At 38.6% G+C, this 24,382-nt stretch overlaps 2 protein-coding genes across 5 annotated transcripts in view; both read right to left on the reverse strand.

Annotated features, from left to right (window-relative positions):
• The window catches only part of FNIP1 (folliculin interacting protein 1), a 144,732-nt gene extending 134,877 nt beyond the window's left edge, over positions 1–9,855 (reverse strand). For both annotated transcript variants that reach the window (XM_040444406.1, XM_040444405.1), the window contains exon 1: positions 9,670–9,855. In XM_040444406.1, the coding sequence (XP_040300340.1) occupies positions 9,670–9,761 (92 nt within the window). In that variant the 5' untranslated portion in view covers positions 9,762–9,855. The remainder of the gene's footprint in view (positions 1–9,669) is intronic.
• Positions 9,856–21,372: 11,517 nt separating this feature from the next.
• Positions 21,373–24,382, reverse strand: part of MEIKIN (meiotic kinetochore factor) — an 84,228-nt gene continuing 81,218 nt past the window's right edge. For all 3 annotated transcript variants that reach the window (XM_040444409.1, XM_040444408.1, XM_040444407.1), the window contains one exon: positions 21,373–21,700. In XM_040444409.1, coding sequence (XP_040300343.1) covers positions 21,669–21,700 — 32 coding nt within the window. In that variant the 3' untranslated portion in view covers positions 21,373–21,668. The remainder of the gene's footprint in view (positions 21,701–24,382) is intronic.

Here is a 24,382-nt window from a genome sequence, read left to right on the forward strand (position 1 = left end):
GCTAAATTAACCACTTTATCATTATGCATTGCTCCTGTCTTTTATTACATTCTTTGTTTTCAAGTCCATTTTGATAGAAGGACAACTACATCAGCTTTGTTTTCATCTCCATTTGCATGGAATATCTTTTTCCATCCCTCTATTTTCAGTCTCTGTGTGTCCTTATTCTGGAGTGAGTCTCTTATAGGCAGCATACAGATAAGTCTTTTTTAAAATCCTCTGGGCAACTCTATGTCTTCAGGTTGGTAAATTAGTCCATTTACACTTAAAGTAATTATTGATAGGTGTGTATTTATTGCCATTTTATTAACTGTTTTTATGGCTGTTTTTGTAATTCCTCTCTGTTCTTCTCTTTTTTTCTTCACTCTTGGTAACTTTCTTGATAATTTCTTATTGTTATGTTTACATTCCTTTCTCATTTTCTTTTATACGTTTACTACAAGGTTTTGCTTTGTGGTTACCATGAAGTTCTCATATAACATCCTCTACACAACAGTCTATTTTGAGTTGATATTAACTTACATTTGAATATATTCCAAAAATGTACATTTTTATTCTTCCACAATGTTTTATGTTTTTGATATTGCAGCTTACACATTTTTATTTTATGTATCCCTGAGTAAGTTATTGTAGTCTTAGTTTCATCTCTTGATATTCATACTAGTTTTATGTGATTAAGCCACTACCTTTACTATATATTTATATTTTCCAATGAGATTTTAGCTTTACTATGTTTATCATTAATTTTTATCATAATTAATTAGCCATTTATTTTCCCCTTAAAGAAATCCCTTCAGCATTTCTTATAAAGCTGGCTGCTGGTAATGAACTCTATCAGCTTTTGCTTATTGGAAAAAATCCTATTCTAAAATATAACCTTGGGGCGTCTGGGTGACTCAGTCAGTTAAGCATCCAACTTCAACTCAGGTCATGATCTCGCGATTCGTGAGTTCAAGCCCCACATCGGGCTCTATGCTGACAGCTCAGAGCCTGGAGCCTTGTTCAGATTCTGTATCTCCCTCTCTCTCTGCTCCTCCCCTGCTCGCATTCTCTCTCTCCCTCAAAATAAATAAACATTTAAAAAAAATTTTTTTAAAGATAACCTTGCTAGGTAGTGAATTCTTAATTGCATGTTTTCTCCTTTCAGTACTTTGAATAGGTCACACCATGCTCTTCTAGCCTAGAAAGTTTGTGCTGAAAAATCTGCCTCTAGTACTATGGGGTTTCCCTCCTATAGAAAGCGTTGTTTTTCTCTTGCTGCTTTTAAGTCTCTCTTTAACTTTTGACATTTTAATTATAATGTGTTTCAGTGTGATCTCTTTATCTTATTTAGAATTATCTGGGATTCCTGGGCCTGGGTGTCTGTTTCCTAACCCAGAATGAGTAAGTTTTCAGCCATTATTTCTTCAAGCAATTGTTCTGCTCCTTTCTCTCTCTCCTTCTAGGATCCCTATAACGTGGATGTTATTCTGCTTGATGTTGTTGCAAAGTTCCCTTAAGGCATCTTCACTTTTTAAAATTCTTTTCTGCTGTCTAGGTAACTTTGCGTTGCTTGTCTTCTAGCACACTGATCCATTCTTCTGCTTCATCCAGTTTGATGATAAACTCCTCTAATATATTTTCCAGTTCAGTTTCTGTATTCTTCAACTCTGTGACTTCTTTTTGCTCCTTTCTTTGTATATTTTTTGTATATTTTTTGTATATTTTGTATATTTTATACAAAATATATTTTGTATATTTTTTGAAGTTTTCACTGTGTTCATTCATTTCCCTTTTGAGTTTAGTGATCATATTTATAATCATTACTTTGAATTCTTTATCAAGTAGATTACTTACCTCCACCTCAGTAAAGTCTTTTTCTGAGATTTTGTCTTGTTCTTTTGTCTAGAACATATTTTTCTGTCTATTCATTTTACCCAATTCTAATTCTTCACATTAGGTGAAATAGCTACCTCTCACAGTCTTAAAGAAATGGCCTTTTGTAAGAAATGACATGTGGGGCCCAGAAGCTCAATCCCCCTTCCACCCGGCAACCAGAGCTAGGCACTTAACGGGCACCCCCCATGTGGGCTGAATACAACATCTGGATATGACAAAGCTGCAGCTACAATGTGGGGAGTGGGGTGTACTTACCCAGACAGCTGTGGCACAGAGGGGCAGGGTACTTGCCCAGCCAGCTATAGTGCAGCTGCAGCTCAGGGGGTGTGAGATGCTTGCAGGCTGACTGTGATATGGCACATGGGGGGTGGAGCACACCCACCTGCACTAACAGGTTAGGACGTTGCCAAAGTGGTGCTCACAAATGCTGGCATTTACAAGAGAGACTGAGATGACAAAAATAGCACCCACCAGCAATTCTGTGGCCAGAGAGAGTACCAACAGATTCCTGCCCTTCTGGCAGTCCCTTTAAGAATAAAAACTAAGACTTTCTCCTTCACATATGGTCCAGGTGCTTTTCAATCTGCTCATTTTTTGCTAGCTCCTAGGGTGAGTGAGTCTGCCTGCAAGACCTTTAAGAGGAGGTTCTCCATTTCCTACAGTTCTATGGTTCTCCTGGACATAGTCTCCACTGGTCTTACACTTTGGGGACTTGTTTCTATGGTGCAGAATCCAAGGGTTGGGGTACCTGATGTGGAGCACAAAACACTTGCTCCCCAGGGGAAAGATTTTTTAAGATCCCTCCTGATTGCAGGTCAGTGTACCTGGGCTGGGATTTCTGGCAAGAGTGTTATCTCTGCCTCTCCTACTTATCTCAATGTGGCCCTTTTGTTCTTTGCTGTGGAAGAACTGTTTGTCTGGTTTTCAGAACTTTTTCAGAGGAAGTTATTTCAAATGTAGCTATAGATTTGCTGTGTCCAGTGAGAGAAGGTGAGTTCAGGATCTTCCTACACCTCTATCTTAAAATGTCCCTTTGAGGTCCAAGTTTTACAATCTGAATACTGAAGCTGTATTTCAATCACCTATTTTCCTTCAGTAAACATGGTTCTGAAAAATAAATCTAATACTACTACTTAGAGACAGAAAAGCAAAACAAGTTAACAATAAAATATGTTTGCAATTCTCTGCAAAGTTAGACTCTTAGGACCAAATATTACTGCCAAAGAGCATTAACATGTAATTACTTACAATTCTCAGCTTCTCGCTTTAATAAGAAAAGTATGATCCCACAGGATTCTCTGTAAAGAATATTAAAACTTTCTACTATTTCTAATATAGAATTAAAAGGTACGATTTATGGAAAAGTGGTATTTTTTAAATAACAAAAGCCCTTGTAAATGCAGCAAATATTTAGAAAGCACAGTGAAAAAAACCAAAATTTCTCAAATGCAATTCTTACAAACATTGACATTAAAAAGCCAGCTTAAGAACTTCAGAAGCTTAAAATGTGACACAAAATCAGAATACTGAAAGTGAAAAAATAACAAAGCATTAAAGAAGGTTTCGCCTACAAAAATAAAAAGCATTAGCAGTGAAGCCATTTTTCACCTCATTTACTCCACATCTCTCTTTCTCCCCTAAACATGCTCATCTCAAAAAAAAAAAAAAAAAAAAATTAAGGTCACTAACTATCTCCAACATGACAAATCCAATAGATACTTTTCTCTTTGTCATCTCACAAGACCTGTCAGCAACCAGCATACAAAAGAGTTCATCATACCATCCTTTTTCAAACACTTCCCCCTTGGAGCTTTCCTAACACCACACACCCCTGGCTTTCCCATGGTTTCTCGTGCCATTTTCTTCTGTAGAAAAGACTTTCCTCTCCTACATCTGTACTTTTAAAATTTCCTCAGAGCAAAGCCCTGTTCTTTCCAATACCCAATCTACACCTTTTCCTAGATGATCTCATCCCTCCCCTTAGTTTTAATATTGACCATAAATCCAAATTCCTATCTCCAGTCACAACTCTATTGTGAATCAACCTCTGCCATGAATTCTCGATTTACTTCATTGAACTGTCAACTGGACATCTCGAAGTGGATATCTCAGTGGCAAGTAAAACTAGACCAAATGTCCAAAATAGAACTTTTGACTCTCCCTCTGCCTTTGAAATTATTTCATACATACATTCTACAAATATTTACTAAGCATATGTTCAGGCACTGTGCTGTATATTGGCACAACAATGTGAACTTGGGGGAGATGGATGGTAAGTTGTAAAAAGAGCTGTGATGAATATAAATCATGCCTTATGATACAGAATAAGGGCGGGAAAGCTGCTGCTGATACACTAGTCAAAACATGCCTCTACAATCTTGTATCTTCTCCCTCAAAAAATGGCACCAATCTAAAGGCTCCAGGCAGAAACCTAGGTATCTGTTTCCCACAAACAATCCAACAGGCGGCTCTACAGGGTTCTAACTCTAAATCTACCTTGAAGTTGAAGAGAACCCAAGCAAGCAAAAAAGAGAGATATGGACACATAATGACAATTTTAACAGATATCACAGCAGGAAATGCATTAAGCTATGGGAGAAAACTGCAGTGAAACCCACCTCAGTCTGGGAGAAATCAGAAAAAGCTTCCCGGAGGAAGGACAATTAGGATAAGTCCAGATGATCACTAAAAAAATGCCAATCAAAAAAGATATACACGACTATGTCAAGAACAGAGAATAGGACAGCATAGCACATCAGAGAATCTAAAACATGTCCAAGGTGATAAAATCATAGAAGAGGGAGAGGGGATTAAGAAAAGGCCAAAGGAAAGCAGAGTTATCAAAGATTAAAAAGATCATGGCACAAGGGCACAGAAATCAACTTGAAAAGTCTTCTGTGGGCCAAATACGGGACAATTTGGACTATAACGAATTAAAATACATCAAAATCCAGAAGCTTGTGATGACAAAAAATGAAAATTAAAGTGAAAACTTTCACCGAACAATTCATTATAAATTATTCTGACAAATGATAAAGGCAAACAATCAAATATATGTTACCTTTCCTATAGCAAAGAGTAGCCAAATAGGTGGTAAGAGAAATCTCTTCCAGGAAATAAATGTGGGAAGAATTAAAGAATCAGGATATCACCATTTCACAATTCCTAACAAGATAGTGGATTCAGACAATAATCAACAAAAGATGCTAAAACCATTAAGGAAAGGAGAATCTTATAATAGAAAAACAAGGCTGATACAATGTGAAATTACTCATCAATCTAAGCATCACTAAAAGGGGGACAACTTGACACTATGTAATTCTAATGGAAAGGAAGTATACGAAAAACATCTATGGTATATTTTTATTAAAAAAAAAAAAAACTGGACCTGAATCTAATAAAGTATCTAACTACCAGTTCTCAGGAAATAGATAATAAGCTAAAGCAGTGGTCCTCAATCTTGAGCATGAGAATAACCTGGAAGGAACTGGTTAAAACATACATTGCTGGGAAGCACTGAATTAAAGAAACCCATAAGAAAGCAAACATAAAGAATGTGGGAAATTTTAAAGGAAAAATAACCCAGTTTCAGCAACAAATCCTATTTTAAAAGGGTGAGAGGGATGTTATACAATCAAAATTACTTAAGCAACGTAACTGCAAATATAATATACAGACCCTTTTAAGATTCTAATCCAAACAAAGCCACTGTAAAAAGACATACTGAAACAACTAAGAAAATATTAATATAGCCTAAGAATAGATAATATTAAGAAATATCTACAATAATAGAATAATGGCTATGTTTTTAAAAATGACCTTAAGTTAATTTAAAAACAAGGTCAAGGCTAGAAACTTTGCAAAAGCCACACAATATACGGCCACTTTAAGGAGTTTGGGCCCAAACAGAATGGTTTTACACATAAACATGGAATCATCATAGCACAACAACTTCTGGTTTCTGAATGTCATGTGCTAATAAGCACTGCATTAAGTACTTAACCATGACTTATCTCTTTGAATCCTTAAAATAACTCTGTAATGCAGCTATTAAATTCTATAACACTTTGCATGCTGATCATAATCAGAATTAGCATTTGTAAAGGATGAAGCGTTGAGAATAGTCTGGAGAAAGGCAAGAGGAACAGAAAAAAGAACAATTAAGAGATTGTTACAACAGGGTAAGAATTTCTGATACAGACAGGAAGAGCAAAAGTTCACATATTAAGAATAAAACAAAAATACAGAATTTTTTAACTAAACATTAATTATGTCCTACAGACATTTAGCTCTGAAACAAACTTCTTCTCCAAATTAGACTTCTTCCCAGAAATTTTATTTTTAAATTAAAGCAATCATTTCATATGCACTATAGTTATTGGACTTACACTTAATTCTTCCATTGCAAAGTGGTGTGATGGAGAAAACAAAACTATTCATTTTCCTAAAAGAAACTTCTTCCCCAAATTCTCCAAACTATGAAACAAGTTATTGTTTTAATTCTACAAATTACTGAAATAATATCCCTGTGATATTTTTCACACTCATCTCCAGCTCAAGAAGCTTAGATAAGCACACAATATTTTAAGGCTCCTAAAGCTTCATATCACAAGTTTCTCCTATCCTAGAGCCCTACTCTGACTTATTACCACTGTGCCTTGTATATTGTTAACTCTAGAAACTGACTCCTAGACGCTGAACTATGGTTAGTTGCCAATGGCTAACAGTGTCCAAGTCAGATTTAACAACTTAAGCTGACTAAAACAAAACAAAACCAAAAAAGGATTCTAGAAAGGAAAGCATGATACACTGGAATGAAATTTTAATCTACTCTAAAACCTGAGTTACATCATTTGTTATTAGGGAAATGCAAATCAAAACCACAGTAAGATTCCACTACATCCACTAAAATGGCTATAATCAGAAAGACTCAAAAATGGTCAACACGGTAAATATTGTTGGTGTTTTTTACAATACAAAAAAAAAAACCAAAAAACAAAAAACTTTGAAAGACCAGCAATATCAGCTTTTGGAGAGGATAGAGTAACTGTAAACTTCACACACTGCCGGTGGGAAAACAAAATGGTACAATTGCTTCAGAAAAGTTTAGCGATTTTTAAAAAAAATTTCTTTCCTTTTTGAAGGTCACTTATTTATTTCGAGAGAGAGAGAGTGCATAGGCACGAGTGGGGGAGTGGCAGAGAGAGAAAGGACAGAGAATCTCCCAAGCAGGCTCCACGCTGTTGGGACAGAGATGGATGCAGGGCTGGATCTCATGACCCTGAGACCATGACCTGAGCCAAGATCGAGAGTTGGACGACCAACTAACCAAGCGACCCAGGCACCCCAAGTTTTTAAAAAGTTAAGCGTATACCTAGCATGTGACCCAGCAATCCCACTCCTAGGTAACCATCCAAGAGATATGAAAACATATGTCTGCATAAAGATTTGTACACAAATGTTCATAGCAGCATTGTTCATCACAGCCCAAATCTGGAAACAACCCAAATGTTTGCCAGTTGGTAGTGAATTGATAAACATATTTTGGTACATCCATACAATGGAATACTACTCAGCAACAAAATAGAAAGAACTACTGATAAGTGCAACTTAGATGAATCTCAAAATCATCACTCTGATTTAAAACAAGCCAGACAGAAAAGGCTATATAAACAATATGATCACATTTATAGGAAATTTTAGAAAAGTCAAACCTTTTGTCATTAGAGGAGATAAGGGACTGCCCTGAGTGACAATAGTTTAAGAATGGACTGCAAAGAGGCTTAAGGGAACTTTCTGGGGATGGAAGTATTCTAAAACTTCACTGGGGTAGTGAGTACAAAACTGTGTACATATAAGAAAATTCACAGAACTGTGCTCTTAGAATGGCTCAATATCATTGCATGTAAATTATAGCCCAGTGAAGTTGTTTAAAAAAAAAATACCTGGGCTAACTAGATCTACAAGTTACTAGCTGTGTGAATGTTAACCAGTTTTCATTTTCTCACATTTACACTTGTACACATTTTATTTTTAAAAGCAATCATTTCTAAATTGTACTGCACTTATTGGGCTTACACATAATTCTTACTTCCACTGTAAAAAGGATCACATAGTTATCTATATTGCTACTTGTTCTATCTCACAAGGTTGTTGTGAAATATCACATGAGATAACTAATGAGAAAGTGCTTTGGCAACTCTAAAGTACTATTACACAACTATATAGTAGGCTTTACATTTTTTAAAAATAGACACGAAAATTTTTTTTCACGAGTGAGTGACTTGAGACCCTTGGAAACCTGAGTATCCCAAAGTCAATCTTTGCCCAGAAATGGAAAGCCTAATCAAGCGTCACCTTTATAATATTCTCAACCTGCTTTCTACTGACTCCTGATTTACTGGATGTCTCAATGGAGTACTAACTAGACTACACTTTCATCTTTCAAAAGAAAATCAGGAAAGAAATGTTTTTTAAAAGTTATTAGATGAGCATGGCAAGGCATTTATTTCCAAGTGCAAAAGACTCAAACCTAGAAAAACATCTTTTACTAAATAAACACCTTTCCAAAATGTCCATATTGAGATTTTTCTTCCTCTAAAAGTCAGTGAATTTCTTTCCATTTAATACAATTCCACATGTATTACTCAATGTTTAATAATGTGACCTGCATTACAAAGAGAGTGAATAATTTTAAGAATATCAAAACCTTGTACCAGTGTGGTACAGTCATTTCAAACTTTTGCCTGTTGCAAAATTTAACAGACTCTCATTTTTTCCTACTACTACTGAACAACTGGGCTCTCTGCTGTCCTACCAGGTTTGAGTGATACGTGACATTTAGCCCAGTTATATTTACAAGTTTCCACACCGCAGCAACTATGAAGGCTATGTGAAAGACATAACCTCTTCTTCAAATGCGGTTTGGAGACTAAATTTTACCTTGAATTCACGTTTCTATTACATTAAATCTTACAATTCTACGAAGTTTTTTCTGCCAGCAACAGGTAGTGCAACCAAAAATGAACAAAGCCTGTAATACCACAAAAGATTTTGCTATCGTTTTCAATTTTTAGACTTATTTTTGGTAAATTCTAACGGGATGATTCGATGGTCAATTCTAAGACCGTACTTCATCTGAATCAGTCCAGTCAGTAGTAACCATAACCTCTCAGGTTTCATCTTTGTCCTTCGATAACACTAAGATCGCTCGTTCCGGCAACTGCACACCTCCAGTATTCGTTTCCAAGAAACCTGAAAGAATGGCACCTTGCCTACTTGCTCCTCTAGTCTTCTACCCTCAGAAGGTTGCCCAAAACGTGCAGCTCTCTCCACAACAGCGAGTAAGGGGAATGGAACACCCAGAGGGCGACTTGGTCGCTAGGAGGAGGGGAGAACTTCTCAGCCCAGAGGACGGAGGCTGAGATCCAACCCAGCCCGCTCCCAACTCTACTCGCTTCCAGGAAGGAGTGTGGACCCTACGCTCAGGCCGCGGTGGTCGGTGGGGAAGGCACAGCCGCGAGTGGAAGTCGGGCAGGACATAAACAAACAGACCGGGAGGAGGGGGAAGGGGCCAGCGGAGGGATAGGGGTGGTGGGGAGGCAGGACCTCGCTCTAGCCCTCTAGCACAAGTCCCCAGCTGCCCAGCCCCACCTCACTGAGGCCCAGGTCCAAGTACCCGCGCAGCAATGCCGCGCGGACACGAACACCGAAGGCCCCTGCACATCTGGAGCCCCAAGCCCACAAGGCCATCGGCTCCGCGCGCCCCCCCCCCGCCCCGCAGCGCCCTACCTGAACGCGCAATCTGGGTCTCGAGCGTCCCGACCGGGCGCGCCCAGCCCGCTCCTCTTGCTGAAGAGCTTCTGGAACAGCGTAGGGGCCATGCTGACCACGGCCAGATCAGGGTTGTTCCTTAGGGCGATTGCTAGGCCCCCGCTCCTAGAGCCGCCCCGCCACCCCCATGAGCGCCTCAGTCATATGACAGAAATTAGTCACTTCAAACGGCCACGGCGCGCGGGGCGGGGCGCGAGGCAAGACCGGCGTCCATTGGCTGGCGGTGAGCCGCATCACGTGGCGGCGCGCAGAGCAGGGGGCAAGGCGGGGGCGTGGGGCGGAGCTAGCCCCCATAGGCTAACGAGTGGATTCCCTCACGTGGCAGCTCACGGGGCGGGGTGTGCGCGGAAAAGAGGGGAGGGGCGGGGAATAGAGATGGTTGGGGAAGTGAAGGGGGAACGCGCTCGGGTCACGGTCCTTCTCCGTGACGTTGGCTGCTGCTATCCGAGGCTACGATGCCCGGGACTTTGCGATGAAGAAGGCTTCAGCGGGACTTTGCGATGCAGAAGGCTTCAGCTCCCTGCACCCACGAAAAAGCGGGATGCTTAGAGCTCCACGGGCAATCGACCCTTCCCTGCCCTTCCCTCTTCAGCCTCCAAGGTTTTGTACCTCCATCCGGCGCCTGTCCGGGTTTGGTCGCCCCCTCAGCGGGGAAGGTGTTCGACCTAGGTTAGACTTTGAGTGCGGAGCCACGGGCCTACCCGCGCCAGGCCGCGAGGTGTGTGGGCTCAAAGCTTGACAGCCTGTGGCTGGTGGAGAATCCTGCCCAAGACACCCTCCACAGCCATGACCTCCAGCAGAGAAGGCCTCGGCCAAGGGCTCTGGGCAGCCACCTTCAGGGTTTACCACAGGCTCCTTGAACCCTCGAACCCAGATACCGGGAATTAGCCTTTTGTGAGAGCTAATGATGGGAAGCTCAGGATTTAGGGATTTAAGCTTTATCTTAACGTCTATTATGTAAGGGAGAGAGGAATTCTACAGTGGAATTGTACACAAATGGATTTGATGGGAGGAAAACCACTTTCCAAAGAAAAACACATGGCTTGAAAATGACCTTACAGTCTTATTAAACCCAGGACGCCAAAATTTATCAGGGTTCCGATCAAACTGGTCTAAATAAATTTTCAGTACCCCCATTAATTCCCCCACTCCCCCTCCATAATAGAAATTTTTGTAGCGTGGGACGAAATTCTCTGACAAATATGGATGTCAGTAAATGACCGGTATGTGGTTGGAAGGCTAGATTTTAAAAACCCTTTTGAAAATTTCATTTAATTAGGCAGAAAAATAAAAGTCTTTTCCTTGAGTGGCTACCAACTCCCACTAATTTACAGCTAGAGTTTAAACTCTAAAATAAGTGGTCTTCTGTAGAAAAAAGAAAACAAACAGGCAGACTGACAATTTCAGCGGTTACCATGAGTTTCACTGTTGCAAGATTTTTTTTTAAAGCACTATTTATAGATGATTAAGAAACTAATTTATTAATTCCACAAATGCTTAAGTGTCCTTGGTCTGGGTACTGGGGATCCAAAGTAAACAAAGAAGGCATATCTAACTTTCTATATAAGGAGACAATAAGTAAGGTAATTTTAGACTAGCTTCTCAATGAGAACCAAGTAATGAAACGAGGGAAGTGGGGAAGGTCTTTCTGAGAAGGTGACATACAACATTTTGGGGTTAAGATTCATTTACCAAGCCCCATAGTTTACTGGGCAATACAGGCTCAAAACAGCAGGACAGTACATGTATAAAGATAATCCTTGAGATTCTGGCACCAAAACAGAAAGATTTCTAATAAGGCAAAATGAACTATGTAAAGAGTTGACCTTTGAACAAGTGAGCAGGGGGCATGGGGCCCCAACCACTACAACCTCAAAAATCCAAGTATAACTTTTGACTCTCCAAAAACTTAACTAATAGCCTAATGTTGACCAGAAGCCCTATCAATAACATAAACAGTTGATTAACACATATTTTTGTATTTTATATATATTATATACTGTATTCTTATGATTAAGTTAAAGAAAATATTAAAATCATAAGGGAAATACATTTATAGAACTAAACTGTAAAAATCTACAGATAAGATTCACACTTGTGTTGCTCAGAATTAACTGTATTTTTCTCCAAAAAAAAAGAGAGAGAAAAGAAATGTGAATATGGAATACAATTTTTGTAAACAAAAAATGAAATCAATGCAATATTTAGAAGTGAGAATATGCACATCCTATAAGTCAATTAAACATTCATTTGGGGGTATATTATTTTGCTTTTATATTAGTAAGTTACACTAAATTAGTTAGAGTGGAAACAGACCCAAACCTGTGTATATAGAACCAATGACACAAAGGACTCATGGCTGGTCCATGACTGGCAAAGAGAAGAGTATTTCCTTGTCCTCTCAGAAGTAAGTTTCTAAATACAATAACCTTGTGTGCTTTCATCTTGGGAAAAAGTTACTTCATGGATAATTATAGATATTAATAAGGGAAAGAACATGACTGCTTGCATAAGAGATACTTTGTTTTAGTATTCTCTAATCATGTAATAACTTCATTTCTGTAGTCTCATTTAGATTTATGCTTAAAAGGTACAGAAAAAACTAAATTAACTTGCTATCATTCATCACATTTCCTTTATGTTGCAGTGTAATATTCAAATTACATAATAAGAAAGCAATGAAATGACACAAGTTTGTTATGACACATAACTATACTTAATTATGCAGATTAAATTGAAAATAACTTCAAATTCAGTAACAGTGTATATTATCTTTTTTTTCTCTTTCACTTAACACTGCCTCTTCCCACAAAGAGGCTGAGGTGTCTTAAAGTAGGCTCTTTTACTTTAGATAATCAGCAAGGAGGAAATGTGAGAAATGAAGTAATTGTTTTCTATTCATTAATATTATATGAATGTGTAACTGTTAGATTTAAGGCCTACACTTTCACTCAGGGATGGGTGATTCAGCCACCCCAAAACCCCAATAGCGTATGGGTCTGTGTCCACCTGCTTCCAGTAACATAAAAGACAGGGGCACTCTCTTCTGGTTACAGATATAGGAAAAGGTGGCAATAAAACTGGAATCTATCTCCTTTAATCACAATACTAATAAGCATGCCTCAATTATGCTAAATTCTCATGAAACAAGTTCAGTTCTCACCAATAATGTCACAGAACAAGACATTCAGAATCAAGATGATCAAGTAAAACTGCCTGAGTAATACATAGAAGGACTAGGGTACCTCAGTTTTAAAAACTCTTAAACCAACTGATGATTAACTGCTATATAATAAGGGAAAGGCAGGGGTGCCTGGGTGGCTTACTTGGTAAAGTGTCTGACTCTTGATCTCAGCTCAGCTCAGGTCTTGATCTCAGGGTCATGAGTTCAAGGCCTGTGCTGGGATCCGTGCTAGATGTGAAGCCTACTTTAAAAAAAAAAAAAAGAAAAGAAAAGAAAAACAAAAAAAACGGTTTTTTTTTAATTTTTTTTAACGTTTATTTATTTTTGAGACAGAGAGAGACAGAGAATGAACGGGGGAGGGTCAGAGAGAGAGAGGGAGACACAGAATCGGAAACAGGCTCCAGGTTATGAGCTGTCAGCACAGAGCCCGACGTGGGGCTTGAACTCACGAACTGCGAGATCATGACCTGAGCCGAAGTCGGATGCTTAACCGACTGAGCCACCCAGGCGCCCCCAAAAAAAGTTTTTAAGGCAATAGCAGTAGTTTGAGTCCAGAAAACAAAAACATTCATTTATTCAACAAATACTTCTTGAGGACCTCCAAGGTCTCAGACTTGTAGGAACTGAGGACACAGTACTAACAAAAATACCTACTCTTGAGAACTTAGTTCTCAGTGGGAAGGGGCAAAATGAACAAGATGTTTGCAAGTTGTGCTAGGAGCTATGAACAATATAGTTGGTAGCAAGCATCTGGAGGAGGCCATACTTAGATAGAATGGTCAGGAAAGTCCTCTCCAAAGATGTGGGATTTAAAATGAAGTCTAAACAATGAAGAGGAATGAGCCATGGAAAGAATATTCTAGCAGAGAGAAGAAAGAGTACAAAGCCTCTGAGGCAGAAATGGGTTTGACTTGTTTGAAGAAGAAAAAAAGAGGTCAGAGAAGCTGAGTGCACTCTGGGAAGAAGAAGATGTTTGAGAGGTTACAAAGATAGATTAAATGTGATGGGAGCTATTGCAGGAGTTTAAAACTACAGACGGACAATAAATGGCTCTAGAAGATCACTCTGGATATTCTGAGAAGAAAGGATTATAGAAGAATAAAAATGAAAGCAGAAAAACTGTATAGGAGGCTACTGTGTATTTTCAGTGAAAGCAGATAATGGCTAACTGGAGTTATTTTGGAGATACAGCTAATAGGAATTCTGATATAAGTGAAGGAAAGAAAAACCAAGGATTAACCCCTAGGTTTTTCCCTTAAGCATCTAAATGGAAGTTATTTCCCAATAAAAAGACCAGGAAAAGCACAGACTTGAAGAAGAAAATCAAGCATATTAAGTTTGGATATGTTGAGTTTTACTTGTCTATTAGACATCCATGTAGAGATTCTAAGTAAAATATATGGGGAGAAGACAGGATTAGAAAGATAAATGTGGAAGGCATTTAAAATAATGTAATGGATGAGTTTACCTAGGGAGAATGTGTATGTGTGGAAGAGGGTCCAGGACTAAGATTCAACAAAGACAACACTTAGAGGCCTTGAAGAGAAGGATCTAGCAGAGAAGAATAAGGAGAGAAGAAAAAGTTCCCAAAAGAAGGAAGGGATCAACTGTGTTGAATGTTGCTGAAAATTTAAGTGTCCATTAGATTCATCAACATAGGCATCTTGGTAAGAGTAGTTTCAGTGGAATCGTGTGCAAGAGTGAGTTCAAAAAAATAAAGGGTAGAAAGGAAGTGTTAAAGCAAGTATAGATACTTTCTCTGTTTTGCTGACATCCCTATGCAGAGAAAATGAGTGAGAGGAGATGGGAAGAGGGAAAACTGGTTTCTTTTTTTACGACAGAAGATAACAAAGAATTTTTTATGCTAACGGAAACAATCAAAAAGAGATGGTGCATCAAGCACCTACTATGTTCTTGGTGCTAAGAGTACAATAACAAACAAGACAGGTATATCCTTTGCCCTTAAGAAACCAACAAGTAGGGGTGCCTGGGTGGCTCAGTCGGTTGAGCATCCGACTTCAGCTCAGGTCATGATCTCACGGTCCATGAGTTCAAGCCCCGCATCAGGCTCTGGGCTGATGGCTCAAAGCCTGGAGCCTTCCGATTCTGTGTCTCCCTCTCTTTCTGCCCCTCCCCTGTTCATGCTCTGTCTCTCTCTGTCTCAAAAATAAATAAATGTTAAAAAATAAAGTAAAAAAAACCCAACAAGTAAACAAGTTATTACATACTGTGATAAGTGCTTTTAAGGAATCAAACTTTTACTTTAATATAAAATAAATCAGTTTGAAATCCTGACCTTGAATTCTATTAGAATTCTATTTTATTCTATTAAAATGAAGGCCCTTAAAAATGAACAAATCAGGAGACTATAGATGCTGGAGAGGATGTGGAGAAACGGGAACCCTCTTGCACTGTTGGTGGGAATGCAAATTGGTGCAGCCACTCTGGAAAACAGTGTGGAGGTTCCTCAAAAAATTAAAAATAGACCTACCCTATGACCCAGCAATAGCACTGCTAGGAATTTACCCAAGGGATACAGGAGTACTGATGCCTAGGGGCACTTGTACCCCAATGTTTATAGCAGCACTCTCAACAATAGCCAAATTATGGAAAGAGCCAAAATGTCCATCAACTGATGAATGGATAAAGAAATTGTGGTTTATATACACAATGGAGTACTACGTGGCAATGAGAAAGAATGAAATATGGCCCTTTGTAGCAACATGGATGGAACTGGAGAGTGTCATGCTAAGTGAAATAAGCTATACAGAGAAAGACAGATACCATATGTTTTCACTCTTATGTGGATCCTGAGAAACTTAACAGAAACCCATGGGGGAGGGGAAGGAAAAAAAAAAAGGACGTTAGAGTGGAAGAGAGCCAAAGCATAAGAGACTCTTAAAAACTGAGAACAAACTGAGGGTTGATGGGGGGTGGGAGGGAGGGGAGGGTGGGTGATGGGTATTGAGGAGAGCACCTTTTGGGATGAGCACTGGGTGTTGTATGGAAACCAATTTGACAATAAACTTCATATATTGAAAAAAAAATTAAAAAAGGAAATACTAAAAAAAAAAAAAAAAAAAGAAGTCCCTTTATATAATGCCACACTTCTATGACATTTTTTCAACAAGTATATATTCTTTAATGTTTCACTTATTTTTGAGGAGAGAGACAGAGACAGAGTGTGACTGGGGGGGAGGGGCAGAGAGAAAGGGACACACAGAATCCAAAGCAGGCTCCAGGTTCTGAGCTGTCAGCACAGAGCTCCACGTGGGGTTCAAACCCACGAACCATGAGATCATGACCTGAGCCAAGGTCGGATGCTTAACCGACTGAGCCACCCATGCTCCCCAACAAATATTTTTCAAATACAATAATATGTTTAATGTGTCTGGCAGCTACGCTAGAACCTAGAAACGCACTGATGAACAAGATGTGGTTCTTACACTTGAAGAGCTTACAGTCTAGGGGAAAAAAAAGAATTTGACAGGTAATTACAGTACACTGTGACAAATGCTATGATGTGGACAAGTACAGGATATTATGGGAATACAAAGACAGCCTTTCGGGGGAATTAAGGAGAGTTTTCTGAAGGAAGGAATGAATAGGGATTAAAAATTAAAATAGAAGCTAAAGAAGAGGATGTGTGTGGGGGAGTTGTGCTTCAGGCAGATGGAGCAGCACAGGCAGGCCTGCAGGCAAAAGAAAATATAAAAATTCAGTGGCATATAATATAATCTACTGGTAACACTGAACTAGATTAAGAATATTATGTAAAATAAGTTCAAAAGATCATACTTTATTCGGAATACACTGAAGAGCTATTGGGGGATTTTCAGCAGAAAACATGATCAGATGAGCATTTCAGAAAACTCCTTCTTGATGCATTGTGGAAATTTAACTATAGGATAAAAGAATAAAGGCTGAGCATCTAGTGGTAAGGCTGTTACACTAAAGCAGCCAATGAAATACTGCCATGAATTCAGAGAATAGCCATAGGAATGGAGGGGAGTGGAAATACTAAGGAGTCTTTAGGATTCAGGACCAACAGGACTTCATGAATGACTGCCTGTGAGAAAACAAGGGGGGGATTATGGATGATAGCCAAATTCCTGGCTCATATAACTTGGGTGGATGAAGATATCTAGCACTGAAACAGAAAACAGAACTGCTCCAAGGGGGAAAATAAGTTCAGGTTGGGGTATGTTGAATATCAGATACCATGAGAACCCATGCAGTAATGACAAGTAAGCATTTGGTTACACTGATCTACAACTCTAGGCAGTGAAGATGTTCTATATTACACATGATAGAAAAACCAAACTAAACTAGCTTAATTGAAAAAAAAAATGATGAACTCTCATAATTTGACCTAAAGTAGATGGAAAGTTCAGGCACAGCTGCATCCAGGGACTGCCCCAATGATATCAAGAATCCAATCACTCTAGGGGCGCCTGGGTGGCGCAGTCGGTTAAGCGTCCGACTTCAGCCAGGTCACGATCTCGCGGCCCGTGAGTTCGAGCCCCGCGTCGGGCTCTGGGCTGATGGCTCAGAGCCTGGAGCCTGTTTCCGATTCTGTGTCTCCCTCTCTCTCTGCCCCTCCCCCGTTCATGCTCTGTCTCTCTATGTCCCAAAAATAAATAAACGTTGAAAAAAAAAATTAAAAAAAAAAGAATCCAATCACTCTATCACAACTCTAATCTCTTTATGTGACCTCCATTCCCAGGCCTCCATGTGTGGACACAGGTGGCTCCAGCAGTGTTTCTTTCAGGTAAAATCCTTTCAGGTAAAAATCCAAAAGTAAAAAGGAAAAAGTCTATATCCCAGAATTTCCAGAAAAAAACCTCTGAACTTGATTCCAATAGAATCATTTTAGGCCATGGCCCCATTTCTAAACCAATCATCCTGCCAGAGTTGGGTGGGCTATGTTAATTTCCTTAAATCATTAAAGGCTCACCCCTGGAACTAAGAAGGGATCAATCCAACCTAAACCATATGGCTTGGAAATTCAAAACCCAATTAGGATGGAGGTAGAGGGGAATTAAAATATAATAATGAACAAGTGTAATTCCTTCACTCAAGGACCTTATAGTCTAGGAAGAAAAAAACAGAATTTGACAATTAACTATAAGTATTATTATAATTATTACAATTAACATTATGATAATGGGCAAGTATAGGATGCTGTGGGTATATAAGGAAAGACAAGTAACCTCTTGGGGGACAGATGCAGAGACAATCACCACACATGTCTACTACCAATATCCATGGCAGTTACAGACAAAGATTTAGGGTCAACTGCAAAAAGATAGTGACTGAAGTCAGAGATAGATGAAATCACCCAGGGAGACTGTGTAACATTAGAAGAAGCCCTACAATAGAACCCATGGAAGCACCAAAATTTAAAGACTGAACAGAGGAAAATGAACCTTCAGAAGAAAGAGAAGAGAAAGAGCTGGACATTGGATAAAAGTCTGGAGAGTAATGTTTCAGAGAGGTCATTCCTTTCTGGAGGCTTTCAAGAAGAGAGCACTAGTCTGCATTATCAGTAGCTGGGAAAGAGAGGTTAGATATGATGAACACTGAAAAATACCCCTTAGATTATCATCAAGAAGATTGCTGGTAACCTTGAGGGGAGCAATGTCAGTGGAGAATGAGAGTTGAAGCCAGACTCTGTGTGTATTGGGGGCAGGTGGAGGAGGAGGATGTGCTGAGGAGTGAGGGATAGGTGTGAAAGTAGCACTCTTTAGGAAATTTGGGTGTAAAAGGGTGAAGAATGGGTATGTAGAAGAACATAAGGAGTCAAGGGAGGATTTAAAATGTAAAATGGGTCAACATTTTAAAATGCAGGTTAGAATCTGCAACAACATGGATGGAACTAGAGGGTATTATGCTAAGTGAAACTGGTCAGAGAAAGACAAATATATGACTTCACTCACATGTGGAATTTAAGATACAAAACGGATGGATATAGGGGAAGGAAAGCAAAAATAATAGAAAAACAGGAAGGGACAAGACATAAGAGACTCTTAAATACAGAGAACAAAGGGTTGCTGGAGGGTTTGTGGGTGGGTGGGGGATTGCTAAACGGGCAAGGGGCATTGAGGAAGACATTTGTTGGGATGAGCACTGGGTGTTATATGTAGGGGATGAATCACTGGAATCTACTCCTGAAAGCATTATTGCACTATATGTTAACTAACTTGGATGTAAATTAAAAAAGAAAAACAAATAATTTGAAAAAGTAAAAAGTAAAATAAAATGTAGGTTAGAAAGCAACATTAGAGTAGAAGATGTTGTAGTTAACTTTTATCTGGAAAGTCTGGGCATTATATCCTTCATAGAAACACATATGCTATATATACAATATGAGAAAAGAGGCCATTCACAAGTGAACAAAGCATGATGAATTACACCTTGGAGAAGTGAAAAAACACTCCAGTTAAAAATTTCTAAATGAAAATGACATAACATTTGCCCTTTCATGCATTTTTAACTATTTTCCTGGGGACTTATGCCCTGAGATTTCTTTTTCATGAGGTATAATTAGAAAAATTTAAATGCTTGAAATTAATATTATTTATACATTGAAGTAAGGGGTCCAGTCCCATTGTTAACTGTTTTTAGATCACAGACAACATTGAAAATGTGATGAAAACTATGGAGACCCTCTTTCCAGAAAAGAACTCTTTTTATAATGCTCTTCTAGGGAGGTTCACTGAAGGACCTCGAGACCTACCCACAGATATAAAGTGAAGAATACAACCTTCTTGTAGGATTTGCCAACAGTAATCTGCTTTGGACTTCTCATGTCTTCTAGACAGCAATCTAAAGCTTATTCAACTTTCCTTTCTCTTAATAATACTTTAAGTCATACCTCCACCCCTAAGCCTTGAATGCCAATTGCAACTCATTCCCTCTCACTTTTCTCTATACTCTAGCTGATAAAACAAAGTGGATTTAAATAGTCCTGCCTTCAGATCCAGGCTCTGTCACTTTCTAACTCACATCAGCCTGGTGTAAGTATTAACCTCTCTCTGAGCTAACTCTATTTTCCTTATCAGCAATACGAAGTACTTATTTCCTCCAGCCCCACTAGGCCCAGCCTAAGAATCAAGTGTCATTCTTTCTCCTAAGAACCTACCACCTGATTAGAAACTATCAAGTATAATTTGTCCTTTCCCTTCCCACTTGGATTATAAACTTGAGAGTTTCTTTTCCCCTCACTGCTTGTCACATTTCTGCTTTTAAAACCAAGTTGTTCTGTTAGTTGAATACTGATTTAGAATTCAAATCTAGGGGCACCTGGCTGGCTCAGTCGGTGAAGCATCTGACTTTGGCTCAGGTCATGATCTCACGATTTGTGAATTCAAGCCCCAAGTCAGGCTCTGTGCTGCCAGCTTGCTCAGAGCCTGCAGACTGCTTCAGATTCTGTGTCTCCCCCTCTCTCTGCCCCTCCCGTGCTCATGCTCTGTCTCTCTCTCTGTCTCTCAATAATAAATAAAAACGTTAAAAAATTTTAAAAACATTCAGATCTAAACTTGGTTTTAGCCACCATCTTCAATGATCTTTTCTACATTTCCTAGTAACTTTCCCGTATTTCACCTCCAGATGGAAACGTGAAATAGAAATTAAAAATAGTTTTGTTAGTCGCTTAAGACCTTGTCAAGTAATTTACAAAAATATCTTCATGGAACTCATCTTTAAAAATGAATGTTAGGGGCGCCTGGGTGGCGCAGTCGGTTAAGCGTCCGACTTCAGCCAGGTCACGATCTCGCGGTCCGTGAGTTCGAGCCCCGCATCAGGCTCTGGGCTGATGGCTCAGAGCCTGGAGCCTGTTTCTGATTCTGTGTCTCCCTCTCTCTCTGCCCCTCCCCCGTTCATGCTCTGTCTCTCTCTGTCCCAAAAATAAATTAAAACGTTGAAAAAAAAATTTAAAAATGAATGTTATACTGGTTACATAACCTCAAATTAATCCATTGATTTTAGAATTTTCTTTCACATTGAAGCAGCTTTGAAAATTTGACTTATTTACTTTTATGTATAATAACATTAATAAATCATTAAGAATTACAATTTCACCAACAGTTATACAACTGATGTTCTCTGACAACAGAGCTGCTGCTTTTTAGGAAGGGCGGTGTAAAGACGCCACAACAAGTAATATCACACATACACAAACACAAAAAATCCTACAGATAGTATTAGCTAAAGGTTTGAGGATGAGGTAATATATCAAATACTTAGTGTATGATTGATTGTACATATTATACATTCCCTGCTTCAGCAAACTTGAGTATAGAGTTTCTTTCAGTCAGACCTGGAATTAGGTCTCTCACTCATGTGGTTTCAATTAAGTTCTGTTAAAAATAGCTTGTAATATAAGCATTTTCATTTTTAGCGCTTCAACAACTTTAATACTTTTAATTCATACAGAGGACAAACTTTGGGAAAAACACAAAGGAAGTTACGCAGTATTCTGGTACTAGGCTTTTTATAAACAGCTAAAATATCTAGTTAGTGTACAGTCTTTTAAGATATTTATTCTTATTTTACAATACAAATACACATATTTAAGAAGATACAGAAGAATGTCTCTTTACAGACTAAATTATAAGAATCTTGGTAGAATTTAAACACCAGGATATATCACAAATAATTAGAGAATTTTGATTTTTGAAATACATATAATTTCAGGCAGATATTCTGCTTTATGGACTTTGGCTTCACATTCATGCATATCTTCAAAGTGGTGAAAATTCAGCCACAGCTGCTACATCCTGCCATTTGTTTTTATTATAATATCTGGAGAAAAAATACAATAATAGATTATTCCATATATATCACAAGAAGGTGACCAATAATTATTAATAACCAGTCTCTGGGGGCATGAGCTCTTGACACCCAACCAATATAGTTTCACTCTGTCCCTTATTAAACAAATCCAGAGGCCATTTAAAAATAAAAATAAAAATAAAAAGAGGAATAGCTAGCACACTCCTTCCTGGACATGCTGAGGTTACTCTCTGAAGTCTGACAATGACATTCCACTGGGAAGTCCAGCAAAGATGGCTGACAGTAGCAACACAAGGCCTCTAACTCCAGCCATATAACCTGGAGGAGTCGATCCAGCTGTGCTCCTCATCCCTGTCTTCCTCAGCAACCACCCAGCAAGAAGATCCTCACATGTCCCTACCCACCCTTCCTTTGTGTTCTACTCCTCTATGCTGTAGCTAAACCCAGGTTCTTCCTAATACAGGATTTTGGGATTCATAATCTATCCTCTGATCCCTACTAAAGACTCGGAGTATCAGTTCTCAGAGTCCAATCTCAACTCCAGCCGAATGTAACCACTTTCAGTTCCTTAACTACCTGATGATACTTTAAGCCCCTGTGCTTCTATTTATCATGGTGCCTCTGCCTAGAAAGCCTATACTCAGAATGCCTCTGAGGGCTTCAGATCATCCTTCAAAGCATCTCCCTATGTATCCCAACACAGTCCTACATATGTGAAAGTACCTATTGGACTTGTTTTACCTATGTGACTTCCTTTATGAGATTACAAATTTCATAAAGACAACTATGTCTTTATCTCAATATTACCAACCACTAACTTCATCTAACATATGACATCCAGTCAATGAACTTATTGAATAAATGAACCAATTAACTGCAGAACTTCATCTTTTTTGACATCGAATCAACAAGAAAAAAAGTGTCTGTTTAAATATAATACAGAAGCCCAATGTATAAAACAAAGAGAAGCAAAACTGTTATGTATAGATGAGCTGAAAAACTCAGAGCCCTATCTACTCTACCCCACATGCCTTATTTGACAGCTACCCAAACTAATGAAAACCAAGAAAGCTAAGTTCTAATTCTGATTCTGCCAGTAGCTGTGTGAATATGAACAAGTCACTTATTCATCTGGCTAAGTCATTTTTATTACATGTAAAATAAGCAAAATAGACCAGATCATTAAAAGGCTATCAAATTTTAGTGCTTACTGGAATCACTTTGAGAGTTCTTCAAATTGTGGATTCCTATGCCATATCTCTAGAGAATGTAATTTTCCAGGTCTGAAGTAATTCTGGTGTAGGTGGTCAGAGGGCCACCCATCAAGAAACCTTGGACTGTTGGTTTCTTGTTGGAATGGACTGTTGGATGGATGTTACTGAAGGCCTCTTTCACATGGATGTACCATTCTCAAACTTCTATTTACCCATACCACCTCATGTATCACTTCTCTTTTGGATTCCTCTTGTGGTTCACTTTCACCACTTTTTTTCCCCTCTAATCAGCATTATTAATGATCAAACATCATAATGAGCAGGGGTCCTAGACCATCAAAAGTAAGCTTCATACTGCAGTCCTGATTAGATAACTGCCAAACTAGCTAAAACGTTAAATGCCAGGACTAAAAATAGGCCGTTACATGTTCAAAATAACACGATCACTAGTTAGCTTGGGGCTTTGCTATTTTTATTAAAGGAAAGGCACAGACAAATGGCCAGAAGTTGAAAGGGAATTACTTAAATGAAGAGGCTGCCAAATGAGGTGAGAGTCTAGAAAGAAGCCAGGAGGTGGCATAATTGGTCAGCATACATTAAGGGGTCTCTCTGAATCACATTAAAAATTTCAGTCTAAACACTTGGAAGAACTTCCCAGACACATTTTAGTATTGATTTGTTGCATACTTAAGCCCAGAATTGTGATATTATCTCATGTCATAGACTAATATGCACAGCCATAAAATCAAAAGAAGTTTCTCTATTTTTATTTTATTAAAAAAAATTTTTAAGTTTTATTTATTTTTGAGAGACAGAGATAATCCCAAATCCTAAGCAGGCTCCACACTATCAGCCCCAATGTGAGGCTCAGATTCATGAACCATGAGATCATGACCTGAGCCAAAATCAAGAGTAGGATGCTTAACCAACTGAGCCACCCAGGTGTCTCTCTCTGTTTTTATTTTTTAACTTTTTTTCTTACACCCAAAAAAATGTACATATATGTACTACAAACCTTGATGGGTTTTCACAAACTTACCATACCTATGTAACCAGCATTCAGATAATGAAACAGAACACTACTAGCACCCTAGAATTTCCTCTCATAATGCTTTCTAGTTAATAGTCACTCCCTAATGAGGACATCCACTATAGTGATTTTCATCATAGTTTAGTTTTACCTAGCTTGGTACTAATTATAAAGTAATGTGAATAAGTAATAAGAAATGTACTCTATTGTGTCTGGCTCCTTATGTCATCAATATTGTTGCATGTAATTGCACATTGTTGATGCTCACTGCTACACAGCACTCCCAATGAAAATGAATGTAACACAGTATTGATCCATTCTACTGCTGGTGGGCACTTGGATTATTTCCTGTTTGGGTCTATTATCCAAGTGCTTCTATGAACATTCTAGCATACAACTGTTGATGAACATATATACACACATTATAATGAAGGCCATCATATAAGG

This window comes from Herpailurus yagouaroundi, unplaced genomic scaffold (assembly GCF_014898765.1).
Source record: "Herpailurus yagouaroundi ecotype Mexico unplaced genomic scaffold, PumYag 192, whole genome shotgun sequence".
Classification (NCBI taxonomy): domain Eukaryota; kingdom Metazoa; phylum Chordata; class Mammalia; order Carnivora; family Felidae; genus Herpailurus; species Herpailurus yagouaroundi.